The 18,208-nt window shown below is 42.0% G+C and overlaps 1 protein-coding gene across 5 annotated transcripts in view; it reads left to right on the forward strand.

Annotated features, from left to right (window-relative positions):
* asb3 (ankyrin repeat and SOCS box containing 3) overlaps positions 1-18,208 on the forward strand; it is an 88,384-nt gene that overhangs the window by 39,340 nt on the left and 30,836 nt on the right. For all 5 annotated transcript variants that reach the window (XM_078556992.1, XM_078556989.1, XM_078556991.1 and 2 more), the window contains exon 6: positions 17,217-17,394. In XM_078556992.1, the coding sequence (XP_078413118.1) occupies positions 17,217-17,394 (178 nt within the window). The remainder of the gene's footprint in view (positions 1-17,216; positions 17,395-18,208) is intronic.

Genomic DNA, 18,208 nt, shown 5'->3' on the forward strand with positions numbered 1-18,208 from the left:
TTAGTTGCATGGATATTCATGATGCATTCAATTTATGGAGTTTAGTGAAACTGATGTGGTAAAGAGCCTGAAAAATTGGTTCCTTATTGTACCACAATCCTTTGTGCTGTGTTTTCAATGGAGTTGACATCAGTGTAAATATTAATATGATGTAATTTCTGGAACTGTCAGCCCTGGTTAAAAATCTTAAAAATTGCCATCAACAGTAATTTGTACTGGTTTGTTGAGCCTGAGTTATCTTTAGAAACCAGACAGAGAATCAGAACCACCAAAATGAATGCCAAAGAGCCCCAGCAGCAGTTGATGTTTTATTTGAGAAATATTGAACTCTGTTATCACCTTAAGGTGTTTTTGCTAGATTATTTTTAGAAAAAGGTTATAGTGTTTATGATAGCAGTTAGTTTACTGAAGGAAAAAAGCTAAATCCGCTATGTAATAAAATCATTAGCACCAAAATACCTGCGGTGGGGCATGTCACAAATAAAACAGGCCAGAATTTTTAACTCGTCGGGTGGGCATGAGCCTGGCCTGAACGAGCGTAAAATGACGTGCGATAATGTCTGGCGAGCGTCTTGAAGTCATTGCGCACTTGAGCAATATTTCGGTTGGCGGGCACATGCGGGAGTCAGCAGCTCGCCTGCCGACAATTAAAAAGCCTATTAAGGCCATTAACAATGTATTTGAAGTTAATTCTTTGTTGTCTGTCCAACCTTATGGTTGACGGGCAGGTGAAAAGGCCAAGTGGCCTTTGCATTTTAGTGAAACCTCATCCACAGGTGGGATGAGGTTTTGATCCGTCATTTAAAAAAAAAAATATTTCGTACTAATTTTTAACATGCCCCTGCTCGTGACCGTGTCACATGAGGAGACATTTTTTTTTTAACACTTTAAAACTCTCTCTTCATTTTTTATATCTACATCTCCCTGAGGCAGCTCTGTGTCTTGGAGCTCTTCTGTCTTGGAGCATGCTGCATGCATGCGCAAACTTGCACGCTCGCCCTCTTCTTTTCTCCCCCTCTTCCCCCCGCCCCCGCCCCAAACAGGCAGTGCTGAGTGCTGAAGCACACGTTTCATGCTGGGCGGGCCTTAATTAGTCCACCGGCGTGAAATCGCGGTCTGGCCCCGATCGTGGGGGGTGGTCGGCTTCCCGCCTGCCCCCACCGAGCCCGCCCGAAGAGGGCAAAATTCTGCCCATAATATCTTTGGGAGAAGGGGTAAGGAAATTTAGTGGAATCTGAATCAGCTGCATTTCTGCCCATTATGGTAGCCATCTGAGATTCTAATTCGTGTGAAGGCTGGGTGAATGTTCTGCACTGCACCCTTAAGTCTGCTTTGAAAGTATCGTGGGGGCATACCATGGCTACCCCACAAACCTTGTCTAGCAGTCATGGTCCTAAAGTTGGCATGGATTCTGTTGTGAGTCTACTAAAAGCCCCAAAGAACCTGCAAAATCAGTGTACTCAATTCAAGCAGGAAGTTCCGAAAGCTAAACAACTGTATGTTTCAGGTGTTCTTTAATTCTGATTTCATCCTTTTTAGGCTGTTAGACAAAACTTGAGAATGTAGCACTAATTGATGTGGGATGATTCAAAGTGTGGTTACCAGTTGATCTGGGGGGAAGAGAATAGTCCGGCGGGGGGGGGGGGGGCGGGCGGAGTGGGAGGAGTCGTGGAGGGGGGGGAGTGGGAGGAGTCGTGGGGGAGGTGCTATGACCAGGTGAATGTGCAAGGGAGGTGTCTGTGGGTTGATTGCCTCCTGAGGAGTGAAATGAGGGTGAACATGGTAGGAGGGAATGGTGAGAATGAGAGGGGGTAGGGTTGGGAGGGTGAGGGTGCAAAGGAGGAATGCAGGTGGAATACTCAAGGCCTGTAAATGAAGCCAAAAGACACCATTACACAATATTTGGTGAAAGAGAATATATTTTTAGATTATAAAGTGACAGAATGTGTTCAGCCATGCAACCAATTGTGATCAGAATTTAATAACTTTTCTAGGCCTAACGCTGCCCTGACGTCCACAGCAGGGCTGGAGACAGCCTATGCAATGGTTGGCCCTGTTGCCTCTGATGACTTCGGTGTGGTAGTGGGAGGGAAATGGGACGGGACCCTGGCTTGTTTTTGCTGTCCTCCTATGGACCAGCTGTTCCCCCTGCAGTGACAGAGGATGAGGTTAAGGGGATTATAGGCAAAGAAGAGGATAGCCTCTGTAATTCCTGAGTAGATGACTCTGGGGTGTCCAGCGGCCGCTCTTCCTCCCTTCAGGTGCCCGAGGGCCCCGACCTGACACCTTGAGGGGAAGGAGTAACGGATGACGTCGAGATACCCCTTTTCCCTCTCGCATTGCCACTGCAGGAACTTACCCATGGATACCACAATGGAGTGCAGATCTGCATGCATCTCCGAGTTCTGCTGGACCAGGGCCTCCATAGCATCCGCCACCCTTCCCATGGTGACCTCCATGCACGCACATGTGGACACCACTTCATCAGAGAGCGGGCGACGCAGTCCGACTCGTGTGCCGCTCTGTTGACGTCTTCCAACAACTCTGCATGACCCTCTGTGATGAGTTGGATGGCCAAATCCAGTGGCTTGTCATCTGACTCAGACCTCACAGATGCCTCTTCTCCAGCAGTCCTCAGAATGCCGGGGAGCTCGGCTGAACGTGTCTCCTGCGTATACATGGCCGTGCGGTGACCACCAGATTGTAAACCTGAGCCTGCTCTAGATCTAGGTCCCACCGAGGTGTGTCTGTGTGCGCTGGTGGAGGGTGTGGATAAGTGTTGTGACGGTTCTCCAGGTTGCATATTTCTGGCTCTTCAATGGAGGAGGTGTCCTCTTGGCTGGAGGTGAGGACCTGGATGGAGTGGAGGGTGTCGGTCGCTTGGCAGACCTCCCTGTGAACCAAAGTAGAGATAATTAGTGCATAGCAGCAGAGTCAAAAGTAGGAGAGAGAGAGCACTCAGTTGCGTTGAGTGAGGGATGATGTGGTGCAGGATCCTCAAGTTAGTTTTGCCGCCAACCTCACAGTTGCCGTGGCACAGTTCACATCCTCACCAGTCAGCATGAAGGCATGTTTCACAAAGTGAGGCTGCTCCACTCCAGGTCTGGGACCTCTCCAAGGTGTTGTCAGCCAGCTTCTCCTGCATGAAAACAGGTGGAGAGTGTGAGAGCAGGACACATGGCACTGTGCGGGAGGTTTGTGTGGTGAGCAGAGCCATGGATGAGATGAGGACACGAGCTCCAGAGGATATGAGCCTGATGCAGATGTGAGAGTGTGTGTTAGTGGTGGTACCCCTTGAGGTGTGAGATCCCTGTGAATGTGTGATGGGTTTGAGAGTGTGAGAGTTGAGAATGATGAGAAGAGTGCCTTACCCAGACTAAACGGAGGAGACCATTCATCCCCTTTTGGCACTGGGTGCCACCCTCTCTTGTATGGTATAGGTGCTGACCACTGCTTCACTGCCTCCCAAGCTGGATTGGTGACCTTGCTTACTGGCCTTCACTCGGAGTGGGGGGCAGAGGACATCACGGTGCACCTCCACGTTGTCCAAAAGGCATTTCAAGGACGCATTACTGAATTGGGGGGGCTGTAGTCTGCTTGCCTTTTGGGACCATGTCTTCTGTGCAGCAGCCCTGGGTTTGAAGCACTTGGGTGTGTGTGTGGCTGCACTTTGAATATGGCGCCCAGCTTGAGGAAGCGGCGAGGTAATGGCATGGCAGGTGAATCGGAGGCCGCCCGCCAGCGAAACGTCGTGTTTCCTGGGAATGCTTGATTAATGAGCTATTGCACTTAGTGCAAATCTGGGTCGATTCCGCCCTGAGTGAAAAATCCAGCAATAGTGCACTCAATAATCTCCTTTTAAATCCACTAAATTTAAAATTTAAAATGAGACTTGGTATCGACTTTTGTCCTGCAGAACTGGGCAATAAAGTGAGGTGTTAGAGGATTGTCTAGTTGTACATGTCAAATAAAGAAGTTGATGGGAATAATGCATCACAGTTGTCAAGATTGTCATCTATAACTTTGCTTCAGTACGACGGCAAGTGTGGAACCCTGGTTATACATATTCAGACAGGAACCTGAAGGAGAGAATTGCATGGATCTGATAGATACCAGCATGTTCAAAGACTTTGAGGAAAGGTATATTAGAGATGGAATGGTAATTGACAAGGACAAAGAAGCTGAGAGTGGACTTTTGAGGAGGAGCCACGACTGTGGCTCTGCAAAGGATAGAGATGGTGTCTGTGAAGATGGAACTATGTACAGCATAATTTAGGATGGAAGCCAGAAAATTGGATGATGCAGTTTATCGGGAATTGGGTTGATAAAATAGGAAGGAATGAGCTTGAAAATAATATGTGGAAAATGAAGGGATGGGTGGTGGTGATGTGGAGCTTACAAAGTACATGCTTCAGCTATACAAATGCCCTTGTTAGACCACAGCTGTGAGCACTTCTGGGCACCACACCTTAGGAGGGTTAAATTGGTCTTGGAGGTAGTGCAGTGTAGACTTACCAAAATGTTACCTGGACTCCAAGGGTTAATTTATAAAGTGAGATTACACAAATTAAGGTTGCATTCCTCGAAATTTAAAGTTAAGGGCGATTTAACTAAAGTTTTCAAGATATTAAGGGGAACAGAAAGGGTGAATAGAAAATATTCCCACTGGTTGGAGAGTCCGAGACAGGACACATAGTCTACAAATTAGAGCCAGCCCATTCAGGAGTGAAATTAGGAAAAACTTCTACACACAAAGGGCAGTAGAAATTTGGAACAGTCCTCTGCAAATGACAATTGTTACTGGATCAGTAGTTAATTTTAAAACTGAGATTGATAGTTTTTTGTTAGCCGAAGGTATAAGGGGTATGGGGCAAAGGCAAATATATTCGGTTAGGTTGCAGATCAGCCATTATCTCAGTGAATGGTGGAACAGATTCAATGACTAAATGGTCCACTCCTGTTCCCATAGTTGGCGCATGAACAATTCATTTGATCCAACTAACCCATGCCCGCTTATGCTCCATGCAAAACTCCTCCAAACCCTTTTCGCCTAAATCCGTCAACACATCTGTCTGTTCCTTTTTTCTTCTTGTTTATCCAGCTTTGCCTTGAAAGTGTCTCTGCTATTCTCCTCAACTGCTCCCTGCAGGTGGCAAGTTCCACTTCATAACCACTTAACCATAGATGGGTTTGGCTAGCGGGCAAAAAATAGCAGTGGAGGAACACAGGTTTAAAGGGAATCTTACTTGATCATAAGACTGAAGTTGTCACATGTATTGAAGAATAAGTCCTAAACTATATTGCATGTCCAGCTCTGAACTGGCAGCTAGTCAGTCATCAGCAAACAGGAAATTGTCCGTGGACAGCTTGGTCTTTGCTTGGGGTCGGCTCAGTGCAGCTTCCTATCCATGTGATAACTGATTTTAATGCCAGAATTGCCATCATGGAAGGTGTTGGAGAGCATAGTGGAGAAAAACGTGAGTGTTGGCACTAGCATGCACCCTTGTTTAACATCATTAGCGACTGGGAATGGATCAGAAGACACTCCATCACCCAGGGCACGTGCAAGCATGCCTTCATGGAACCATCAAACCATTGTGATGGATTTCTCTGTGGCTGAGTTTCTCCATGCCTTCCAAAGGCCCTCATGGCTGACTGTGCCAAAGGCCTTGGTCAAGTCAACAAATGTGGTGTAGAGGTTCATGTTCTGTTCTTGGCATTTCTCCTAGAGCTGTCTAACTGAGAGTGCGATATCAGTGGTTTCTCTGAAACTGCACTGACTCTCGTGCAGCAGATCCTGGTCGAGATGCTGCGCAAAGCGATTCAGGAGGATCCTGGCAAAGGTTTTGCTGATGATGGAGAAGAGTGAGGTTCTTCCATTGTCGCAAGATTGGTGAGTTCCCTTCTGCTTGCACAGGTGGACAACAGAGGTAACTTTGTATTCTTGCAGGATGGTTCCTTCCCCACACATAAACTGAAAAAATTCAGTGAGCTACTTGACTAGGCATTGGCCTCCAGCCTTGTAGACCTCAGCTGGGATAACATCAGCTCCAAGAGTTCTGGCGCTTGACAATGAAGTGATGTAACAGCCTGCTCCAGGAAAGCTCTATCTCAAGTCCAAGATTCAGCCCATGACCAGAGCCTAGCAGCAGTGGTAAGTTCACTTGGCTTGGCAGCACACTGTCTCCTGAGCTGTCTGTATTGATGATGAGACAAAAGCAAGAATTGCCAAAGTATGTGTAGCCTTTGGCAGACTTCAAACATCAGTCTGGGAGCAAAGAGATGTAAACCTGCCTACCAAACTGAAAGCCTATGGAGCAATAGTCATTTGCACTCTACATATGTGAGACTTAGACTGTGTCATGCCAAGATGCTCAATCACTTTTCACTTGAGCTGCCTTTGGAAGCAGGACAAAATACCAGAAACTGAGGTGCTCACCTGTCAAGTAGCCACACCATATTGAGTTAGTCACAACCAGGTTGGGCTGGTCATGTAGCCAGAATGCCCGACACTCGTTTACCAAAGCAAATCTCCTGTGGGGATCTTAAGTCTGGGGTGCAGTTTAATGGTGGTCAAAGGAAGTGCTACAAGGGCACTCTGAAGGCTTTACTCATGGGGTTTTGATATCGAACCAGGGTCTTAGGAGAAGCTCGCCCAGGATCGCTTCACCAGGTGCAACCAAATAAAGGCTGTGGCCTCCTTTGAAAGCAAGCATGTTTCAGAGGCAGAGGGAGGCAAAGAGAGGTAATCCCGAACCAGCAATTTGTCCAAAACACACACACCTGTGATATCCTGTCCTATTTGTAGCAGAACCTTTTGGGCACAAATTGGCCTTGGTGTCCATCGGAATCCCACTAAACACTCCAGATGATAAACATCTTCACCTCAAAGGATAAGCAAGAAGGCTCCCAATTTAGCAATAGCATTTCTCCCTGTTCCCAATTTTGATTTTATGTACAGTACCATTGCCAGAATTTAGCACTCCTATGTCAATTGTAGCACAGTTCAATGCAGAGCAAAGTTTACACACTAGGCATCCAATAGCCCACGAGTGTTATTGCCAATTTAGTGCCCAGTTTCTGGAGATCCAACTCTTTAGAATATGGATTGAACCTTAACACATTTCACATAGCAACCTCACAACTAGCAGACATTCTTCCTGGAAATGATAGGCCTTATGTTACCTTGCCACATTTGTTATGCTGCAAATTCTTACCAAACTTTGCACATCGTTAATCAATAGAATCTCCCCTTGGAGAAGTATGCCTATCACACAAATGAGTAATGTGATATATAAATTTGTGCTAATGTGAGGCTAGGTATGCAGGCCATACATCCAAAGATTGGTGGATTGTATCAAACAGCATGTCCCAGCTGCTGTTTTAACTGGCAAGGTACAGACCGTACCCAACCAGCCCGTTCTTGCAAAACTAAAAATAGTGCCCAACGTTAGATGTGATTCCGCGTTTGGACAACATTTGCTAAATAATCCTCAGTGCACTAAGAATTATGCAATTTAGGATTGTCAATTGGGCTCAGTGTGGCACATTTGCGTGTACTGGAAGCTACATACATAGGGGCCCTGTTCTTTGCAGACAGAAAGAACATGTACACACATTACACCTGTTTCAGCTAAGCAAAATAGATGACAGCCATTCACTGACTCATTCCTCAGGGCAATGCCTTGATCAATCAGGGTCAAACTGCCTATTTTAAATTTCAAACAATGCTTGGCAATTAACTGTCAGCAACCATCACTGGTGCATTCTCCATGACAATGCATTTACCAATCAGAGTTCACTTGCCAACCAATCAGCATTCTCTTCTCATACAGTATAAATTGTTGTTTTCCCCTTATATTGGTATTCTTGCGAAGTGTCCTGATAAGTCCAAGTTAAAAAACTTTGACATGTTTCTTTTTCAGCAATAGTCAAATATGCGACTGTTTGTGTCATAGAGCTATTGAGTGATTGTAAATCATTCATTAATAACTGGTTAAAATATAGTTTGAAATTAAAGGAAGAAATATTGTTGGCTTTAGTAAAATAATTGGTATTCTTTCAATCCTCCACACAGTGGTGCTGATGAGATGCTTTTCTTCATATTCTATAAATTTATGCATTGTTAAAATATTATTTTATCAGTATCATTTTAAGTTGCTGCTGATGTTTTGCATAACAATAGAGGATGAACTTGTGATAAAGAATATCTGGAATAAATGGTAAGCAAATATAAAAATTTCAAACAATTGGTAGAATGTTATGATCCTCTGCCAGGGTATTTGAAGCTCAAAATACAGCGCTTGGCCTGCCTGCCCACCACCCCCACCCACCCCCGCCCCCCCTGACCTGTCTTTCATTTTACGGAGGTTGGTGGAGGTGTCGGGCAGCCTGCCCACCCTCCCTTGGGCCTAATGAGGCCACAAATGCCTCATCCCACCCCCGCAGCTATTTGACCCATAGAAGGGCAGGCCAATGCCAAGCAGGTAACTCAACAGTTCTAGCTGTGTAGGATGGTGTCAGAAGAAACAGATCTTTTTGGCCATAAGACATGTTGTACAGAAGATTATTCTGTAATAGATTGTTGACCCTTGTAGATCTTCTCCTTTATAGCAGGACATTGTAAATTATTATAGTTGATGTATTGCCTCTTTATACTACTTATACTCTCTAAAAAGTAAGATTGCAATTTTTAAACCAGTGTTCCAGTTCAGAAATTTTACTGATGGAAAATATAAAATAGCATGCATCAAATTTTTTAAAAATCACCAATTTTGTCTCCACCTTGCCTCCAAAGTACTTACTTATTAGGGAATTGCTTCACAGAAATTGGGCACTTGCCTATACCTTCCTCTAGTTACCATTATTCAAGCCTGATCCTTCATGGTCAATGTTGACATGGTGTGGGAGGAAGGGAGAAGGGGATTCACACCGTAGCCAAATCCTGTCTTAACATAACATGGACAGACATCCACTTTCAGCATCTGCTTAGCAATCAGGACTACAACTTATATGAAACCAGAGAACTCTGAGGAGAAAGCAGGTAGCATGTGACTGTTGGCAAGAAACTGCAGCACTTGATAAATTAAGCAGAAGGCTTTTTTTAACGTAATATAGAAATTTTTTGATCTACTGAAATGTGTAATACAGACCTTTCGGTGTCACTTTGTTTCCATAGCAATTGAGGTTTTCCATATTGTGTTTCATATTTCATATATTTCATATGTATTTCATGTATTGTATTTGAGAAAAAATGATTTTTGTTGCAGTGCTGTCTTTCCTTTAAACGTAATGTTTTCCAGTACATTCTACTCCATTAGAAGTGCTAATGCTATTTTCATACTTTTTTTTAATAACACTACACACAAATCAGAATAAAAATGGCACAAAATTGAATTTGAATCTTTTACAGCTGCTATCTATGTCAAATCTGTTCCATCTGGTGGTTTAGCTGTGGAGCAAAATAGACACCTCCAGCAAAAAGGCTGGAACCAATAGCAGCAACTTGTGTTTCTATAATGCCTTTACCATAATGAAATATCCCAAGGCACTTCACACAAAACCATGCAAGGAGATATTAAGCCAGATGACCAAAAGCTTGGTAATGCAGGTATATTTTAAGGAATGTTTTGTGAGGTTTAAAGAGTGTGCACTAGAACTTGGGGCCTTGACAGCTGAAGGCATGCCATCACAAGTGAAGGGGATCAAATCTGGGATGCTTGAGAGCTGATTTAGAGAAGTGCAACTACTTTGGAGGGTTATGGGGCTAGAGGATATTTGAGATAGGGAAGGGGTGAAGCATTGATATATTTCAAAACAAGGGTGAGAATTTTAAAATTGTGGCAGTGCTTAACTCAGAGCTAATGTAGATTATTGAGCAAGGATGTCATGAAGCTATTAATGTATAGAATATTTTGGAAAATATTTTGCTTTTAAAATAGAGGTTTAGACTGTGGGTGTGTCTAAATTGGATTAAAGCCAGCTAGTCTGGGTGCTTTGATGGGTACTAGTTTTGATATGGAAGAGAGATAACGTGCATTTGCATTTTTTGAATAGAGTGTTCAAGAAGTGAGGTGAAAATTTGACACCTTTCTACCAGCTACCAAGCCATATGTTTATATTACTAATAAAATTGGTATTATGAAAGGGGCTTCATTGTTAAAAGGTGAAGTTCAAAGAGGTTGTTGATACAATGAGAATTGACACTAAGTGGGGCTGGTAGCTATAACTACAGTAGTTTTTGGGTGTGCAGGCAAAAGCAACGTAAGATCAAAAGGCAGGTGCAAGCCTCCAACTGGCTCCACATGAAAGAGCTTCATTTTGAATTTGTAAGGTGAAAATACTTTGCTTGGTGTTTGGTTAAGTCTGTGGGTTGCTGTTGTCTTAATGGAGATTAGTTTGGGAATTTGTTAAAAGTTGTGATAGTAGCAATTTGTAGCCATGTGTACATATATTTTAACCTGTGTAGATTAATAAAATATTTCATTTAGTTTAATGTAAAACCTCGAACTAGTGGTCTGTTTCCAAACTTTAGAGCTGCATCTCAAACATAAACACTTAAAATTATTGATTATGACAATGGGTGAATGGCATTTGGTGCTAGTTAAGACACGGGTAGCAGAGTTTTGGATGACCTCAAGATTATGGAGGGTAGAATGTGAGAGGCAGGCCAGGTGTCTGTTGGAAGAGCCAAGTCTAGAGGCAACAAAAGGCATGGATGAAGATTTTAACAGCAGCTAAGCTGAGTCGTGGGCAGAGTAAGGCAATGCTATGGAAATGGAAACAGGCAGTCTTATTGATGCAGATGTATGGTTGGAAGCTAATCTCTGGTTCAAATATGACATCATCATTGCAAACAATCTGGTTCAATCTCAAACATTTGCCACGGAGAGAGGGATGGAGTGAGAGGCCAGGGAACAGAGTTTATAGTGGGAACCGAAGACAACGGCTTCGGTCTTCCCAATATTTAATTGGAGGAAATTTCTGCACATCTAGTACGGAATGTTGGCCTAGAAGTCTGTTAATTTAGAGACCGTCAAGAGAGGTGGTACATAAACCTGTTCTGTTATTTCATGATGTGCAATGAAACAATGTGCAATGCCTTAGATCAATGTAATGATGCATGTCTCATTGCTTGTGCCAGTAGACAGTACACTGGTGGGTAGATAAATAAGTGTGTGCCATATTGTTCTTGTATTGCGTATCGGGTGTTTTGATTCATCCAAAACTTAAAGCACAAATTTGCACGGGCGAACACATGTATAATGGCTCAATGAGGAGTGGACGGGAACATGCCAGGAGTGGCACCAGGCATGCTAAAAATGAAATGCCAAACTGGTGAAGCTACAGCACAGGACCATCTGCATGCTAAACATGCTTTGCCAGAGCAAAGCGATCCTACAACCTGTGGATCAGATCAAAGTTCTTGTAATCCTGCCATATTTTTTTTGAAGCAATTTGTTGTGGAACTGACTGAGGTAAAGTTATTTTAGATCTGGTATTGTGCAATGAGGCAGGGTTCATTTGTAATCTCGTCGTAAAAGTGAACATAATACAATAGAATTCCATTTTAAATTTTAAAACTACTTACTCTAGACCCAAACAAAAATCTAGAACTTAAACAAAGCCAATCACATCAGTGAGAGGAGAGCTGGCTAAAGTTGATTGGGAAAATAGACTAAAATGATGGTGATAAATGTTTCCCACTGTTTATGTAAAGAAACAATCCAAAATGTTTTTCAATGTAATGTGTCAAAAACACAGCAAGCAAGATCCATCTGTGGCTTACTATGGAAGTTAAGGATGGTATTAGATGATAAGTGGAGGCTTATAACATGGAAATGGGTAGTGGCAAACCTGAGGATTGGGAGTTTTTTTAGAAAACAGCAAAGGGTGACCAAAAAGTGGATAAAAAAGGAGAAAATAGAATGTGAGTAAACTAGCCAGGAATATCAAAACAGATTTTAACAGAACTTTTGCAAGTATATAAAGGGGAGTAGCTGAAATAAACATTGGTCACAATGAGGCAGAGACAGGAGAAATTATCATGGGGAATGAGGAAATGGCAAAGACATTGAGCAGATATTTTGTCTGTTTCCATAGTAGAAGACACAAATTGTGTACCCAAAAGTAGAAGGCACAAATTGCACACCCAAAATAGAGAGTAACCCATGGGGCTAAAAGGAACTTAATGTAATTGATATAAGCAGAGGAGAAAGTATTGGAGAAATTTAAGAGAAAATCTGACAAATCCAAAGGATCTGATGGCCTAAACCTTAGGGCTCTAAAAGAGGTAGCTGCAGAGATGGTGGATGCGCTGGTTATGATTTTCCAAAATTCCCTAGATTCTAGAACAGTCTCAGTGAATTAGAAGTTAGCAAATGTAACACTGCTATTGAGGAAGAAGAAAGAGGAAAAGCCGGAACTATAGGCCAGTTAGCCTAACATCAGTCATCTGGAGAGTGCTGGAATCTCTTGTTAAAAAAGTTGTAATAGTATACTAAGGAAGTCATAGAACACAATTTCGTGAAAGGGACATAGTGCTAGACAAATTTATTAGCGTTTTTTGAGGATGTAACTGGTAGGGTGGATAAAGGGGAACTAGCTGATGTAGTAAAGTTGGATTTCCAGAAGGCATTTGATAAGATGCCCCACAAAAGGTTAATAGAAAAGGGTGTATAGAGTTGGGGGTGATATATTATCATGGATGGAGGATTGGCTAATGGGCAGGAAACTGTAGGGTAAATGGGGCATTTTCATGTTGACAAGCTTTGTGACTCGTGGAGTGCCGCAAGGATCAGTGCTGGTGTTGCAGCTATTTACAATCTATATTAATGGCTTGGATGAAGAGACAGTAATGTATCTAAGTTTGCTGACAATACAAAGCTAAGTGGAAATGTAAGCTATGAGGAAGACAAAGAGGCTGCAAAGAGAAGGACAAATTGAGTGGGGAACAAGGTGGCAAATGGAGTATAATGTCAGGGAGGTGTGAGGCAATTCACTTTGATAGTAAGAATAGAAAAGCAGAATACTTTGAAACTTGCAAATGTTGATGTTCAGAGAGACTTGGGTGTACTTGTACAAGGAACACCAAGTTAGCATGCAAGTACAGCAAGCAATTAGGAAGACAAATACGTTGATTTTTATTGCTAGGGGATTGGAATACAAGAATAAGGAAGTCTTGCTACAATTGCAGAGGGCTTTGAGACCACACCTGGAGTACTGTGCAATTTTGTTCTCCATATTTAAGGAAGGGTATACTTGCATTGGAGGTAGTGCAGCGAAGGGTCATTAGATTAGTTCCCAGGATGGGAGGGTTGCCTATGGTGAGGCACTGAGTAAATTGGGCCTGTACTCTGGAGTTTAGAAGAATGAGAAGTGATCTCATTGAAACATTCAAGATTTTGAGGGACTTGATAGAGTACACATTGACAGGTCCATGGCCAATTTAATTTACTCCATCAAGAAATGGCTGAAGGGATTGGATACAGCAGAGGCTAATGTCATGACTCACTGGGGATAGTGCCCTGTAATATCCAGCCCCACTGTTCCCCGAGCCGTGACAAATGTGAAAAGTTTGACCAAACCACCAGATTGCCCCAATTCTACCTAATTGTTTAATTTAGGTTAACAGAATACAAGCACCAGGTTTGTAAACTTCATAAGTAAATAACTGTTTATTGTCTTTAGTGGCAAAATAAAGAAAGAAATATGAACTGCTAACCTCTAATTCTATAACTTAAACTCTACCCCTTGTTAAATCCCTATACACACAGGCACGACCTGCAAGTGCGACATACAGGAGAAGCATGGATTTTAAGGGTGAGATAAAGCAGTTCAATAGCACCAACCCAGACTACAGGATTAGTTGGGTTGATTTTGATTGCTATCTTCCAAATTCTTTGCGGATTGTTGTTGATGACATGAGGTGGTCTCCCAGCACTTTGTCTGTGGTTCACTGGTTGAAAAACTGGTTTTTCAGTGTCTCTACTGGTGATTTTTTCCCCTTTTGCCTCTTGACAGGGGTTTTCAGAGACAGCAGGTTAAAGGGATATGAGGAATCACCAGTTAGCTACTATGGCAGAATTACCGGAATCTCTTAAACACAGGAGAGATAGGTTTTAGGTCTTCCCTCTTTGCAGGCTAGGAGCTGTACTGTATGCACTGTTATCTCTCAAAACCCTGGTCAGGAGCCAATTAAAATGCTATCATCAGGCAGTTCCCCTTAGTCCAGGACTCCTTTCTAGCACCATCCTGTTCTCTTATGGCACCCTATGTTCCAGGATAGCAATGTTGTAGATATTCCTCATCCTGTTCCAGTGAACATGTCTTTCAACTGCAGCCATGGTAGTTTTTAAAGCCACAGTCCAAGAAAAATGAAAATAGGTTCTTTATGCCAACAACATCCCAGTTGCCGTATTGAAGACTTGTGCTCCAGAACTGACCGCCGCCTAGCCAAGCTATTCCAGTACAGTTAAAACACTGGTATCTACCTGACAATGTGGAAAATTGCCTAGGTCTACCTGTCCTCAAAAAGCAAGACCAAATCCAAGTTCCAGTTACTGCCCCTATCAATCTACTCTAAATCATCAACAAAGTAATGGACGGTGTTGGCCTCCGTGCTCTCAAGCTTGTCATGCTTGCGCCATATGCCTGTAAATTTATGGAAATGATGAATGTTTTTACTATTTGAAATAAAAGCATGGCATATGGAAAATCTACTTTGACCGAAGATGGAATCCAGGGGGTCAGGTGACTTGTTGCAATCTCTGCACAGACAATAATTAACTCACGTCTTTGGAAAGTCACTAAAATTTAAATGTCATGGGTGAAGTGCTCTCTGTTGAAAAGGCATTGTGGATACAAAATCCTTCATGAATTTACAATTCCTGTTGCCTGGGTATTTACAGAAACTCAAATATAATGGTTCCCCCCTAGACTCCATGTTTGTGGAACTTGAAACCTAACAAAGAGAGATGGGGAGAAACCAGTTTACCATAAGCAGGTGTGAACAGCTGTCATTCATCCTCAATTGTGTGGCAATAGCATCTAACTTCGAATCATTTGTGTGGACAATGGAAGCATTGATTCAGTGGTCACATGGGCGAAACCTGGCTTGAGACAGCAAATCTTATTCCAAGGACAGGCCAGAGACAAGTCAGTTGGGGCAAACAGGAAGAAGAACAGAACCCCGCATAAACAACCAGTCAACCTTGGCAGTGCGAGGAGGACTAATTTGTTTCATCTGCAAAAGTATATTTACTTTCTGCAGATGCTAGGCCACAACTTCTGGAAATCCTGAGACTTTCAACTTCTGTTCACCTTCAAAGAACAATGAGCAAGGACTCCATCCAAACCTGCAACAATTTCATCTTAAAAGACTAATCTAAACATGTGATTTGTTTCTTTGTTATTCCATTAATAACCTAAGTGTACATGTCATCTGGAAAACACATTTTCTTGTGTGTAAGCGTCTGTGTATTTGAGTGAGTGTTTTGTTGCATTCGGGGTGTTGTATGAATAAGCGTTTATCTTTTATCACCACTGCTCCCCTTGTGTAACAAGTGGCACTTAGTCAGAAACACTGATATTTGGTTTTGGAGTCTGCCAGGGAAGATGGTTGTGATTTTTTTTTTTGAGGCCAATCAATGATTGCAGCTCCAACAACACTGAAACTTGACAGCATCCAGGACAAAGCAGCTTGCTTGACTGGCACCCAATTCACCTTAAAAATTCATTCCCTCCACCACAGTGGCAGCAGTGTGCACCATCTACAAGATGCACTGCAGTAAATCACAAAGCCTCCTTTGATAGCACCTTCCAGACCTACGACATCTGCCACCTAGAAGCATAAGTGCAGCAGACACAGGAGGACACTACCACTTACAAATTTCCCTGCAAGTCGCACACCATCCTGAATTGGAACTATGTCGCTTCTGCTTCACTGCCGCTGAGTCAAAAACCTGGATCTCCCTTCCTAATAACAGGGTGGTTGTATCTACACCATATGGACCTCAATGGATCAAAAAGGCAGCTCTTCATCACCTTCTTAAGGACATTTAGGGATGGGCAACAAATGTTGGCTTAGGCAGCAATGCTCTCATCCCATGAATGAATAAAAATATTGCATAATTCAGCATGTGCATACCTTTAATGATACTTTGTATGGCAGAAATAACCAATAAAACCAGCCTGAATGAAGCAATATTATTGAATACCATGTTTGTCCAATTAGCCCACCCAGAAAACAAGTTCTAGAATTGTACTACTTCAAATAGCATGTTAATGTGGATAAATAACTTGGCTAAATGTTGTATAATGGTATTGAATTCAGCAAGTACAGGGTGTGCTTGGCAATAAATTGCTTTGGCATTTATTCAGTACATAAGCTGTTTTTGTCCTTCTGCACTTTGGCGAAGTAGGCATTTTCACTTAAATGCAACCTGTTTCTAGTGTTCATGCCTGATTGATTTGTCCACCTTTGTAACATCTAATAAAAGGAGGTAAGATGGGCTTTGTGGATGAATTTAGATCACATTGCGGATTTTAGGGTTTTTACTTCACATTGTTTCTTTCAGCTTTAACTGTGGAGCACATTAAGAATTTTGAAAATTGGCAACAATTATTGCAGCACTGTATAGAGATGTCTTTTTAAATGTGGCTCAGGTTTCTATATCTCATACATCTGCATCAGTACTGTAATCCACAACTGATACCTAGCAAAATAGTTGGATTGTGCCTTTCCCCATTTACCGCGGTTTGTAAATAGATTGGCACAGAATTTACATGTAATAAAAGTATTTGTGCAAGGGACAGATGTTCCTGAAACACACAATCCAGATAGTTAACTGTTTTCACTTGTGCATGCAATATCAAAGTGAGTTTATATTAAAAAAAAAGTTGATCTGTTGTCTCATTACATATTCTATCTATATAATTCATGTTGCTTCTTTTATTGAAGTGATATGCATATGAATTGAGCCTTGCTAGATTGAACACTCTGGTAAATTCCATCTGTCATACAGATTCATTCAAATTATTTTGGTCCAATAATGATAAAATAATGGTTAAAAAGCATAGACTTTCAGTAAGTAAATAATTAGCTTGCACTTTAATATTTCAAATGCATTACACAGTGGTCTTGAGATATGACTCTTCTTAATCCGTAGCCATGAACTCAATTTGCAGCAAGATAACCTGTTAAATCTACTTTGCAGGTAGTAATGTTAATTGCCAGGCCTTTGATAAGGCCACACCATTGTTCATCGCAGCTCAGGAAGGCCATACAGAATGTGTTGAACTTCTGTTGTCAAATGGAGCTGATACAAACCTTTCCTGCAGCGAAGATGATTGGCAGTTGCCCATTCACGCTGCTGCCCAGATGGGAAAAGTCAAGTAAGTACTCATAGACTGAGTTATTAAAAAGACATGTATTTTGAGCAGTGTGTGATTGGAAAATATATTTTTGCAATTGATATTAAACATTGCTGCACAGCAGGTATGTGTAGGATTGCAAAACAGAATTGAAGATCATAAAGTTCCATTGTGATGGTAGTACTTATTCTTTTATGTTTTTGAAATGAATTTTAAAAGGAGAATGCATTATTTTTAAATTAAAAATTCAGAATTTTCCAAGGGAGCAAACCTAGAACACCCTCCACTGCCACCCAGAAATACATCCCCTAATTCTGTGCCTTCAGCATTTCGATTTCACCCACAGGCACTTGTACATTTTCTCTTTGCAGTATAAGTGAAGGAAGGTTATGTATGCCTACTGTTTAAGTTACAAAGACCTTGAAACTACCTGCTTTCACATGACAGGATTGTTCTTAAATTGTCAATTTTTCAGGGGCATGCCAACTTTTTTTTGTTTTCTAGGTTGACATCTGTGCTTTTATACTTGGCATTTCATTGAGATTCACTGCTGCAGTGAATACACTTGGCAAGGCTAAATGGTTCTCTTAGATAGTCTCAACCAAAACATGGTCTTAAGTTGGCCTCTGCAAAGATCTCACCCAACCTACTTCTTGAAACTCTCTTTTATGACTTCTGTTTCAAATTTTACTCAAATAAATTTGTATACATTATGTTAGCTCTTTATCATTCAAAATCTTGTTGTAATGTTTATAATTTAAGATGAGAACCAAGAGCATTTTTTCTTGTTTCTGTTGTTTGTGAATGCACATTCATTTCATAGTATGTATGGATT

This window comes from Cetorhinus maximus, chromosome 14 (genome assembly GCF_964194155.1).
Source record: "Cetorhinus maximus chromosome 14, sCetMax3.hap1.1, whole genome shotgun sequence".
Taxonomy (NCBI): domain Eukaryota; kingdom Metazoa; phylum Chordata; class Chondrichthyes; order Lamniformes; family Cetorhinidae; genus Cetorhinus; species Cetorhinus maximus.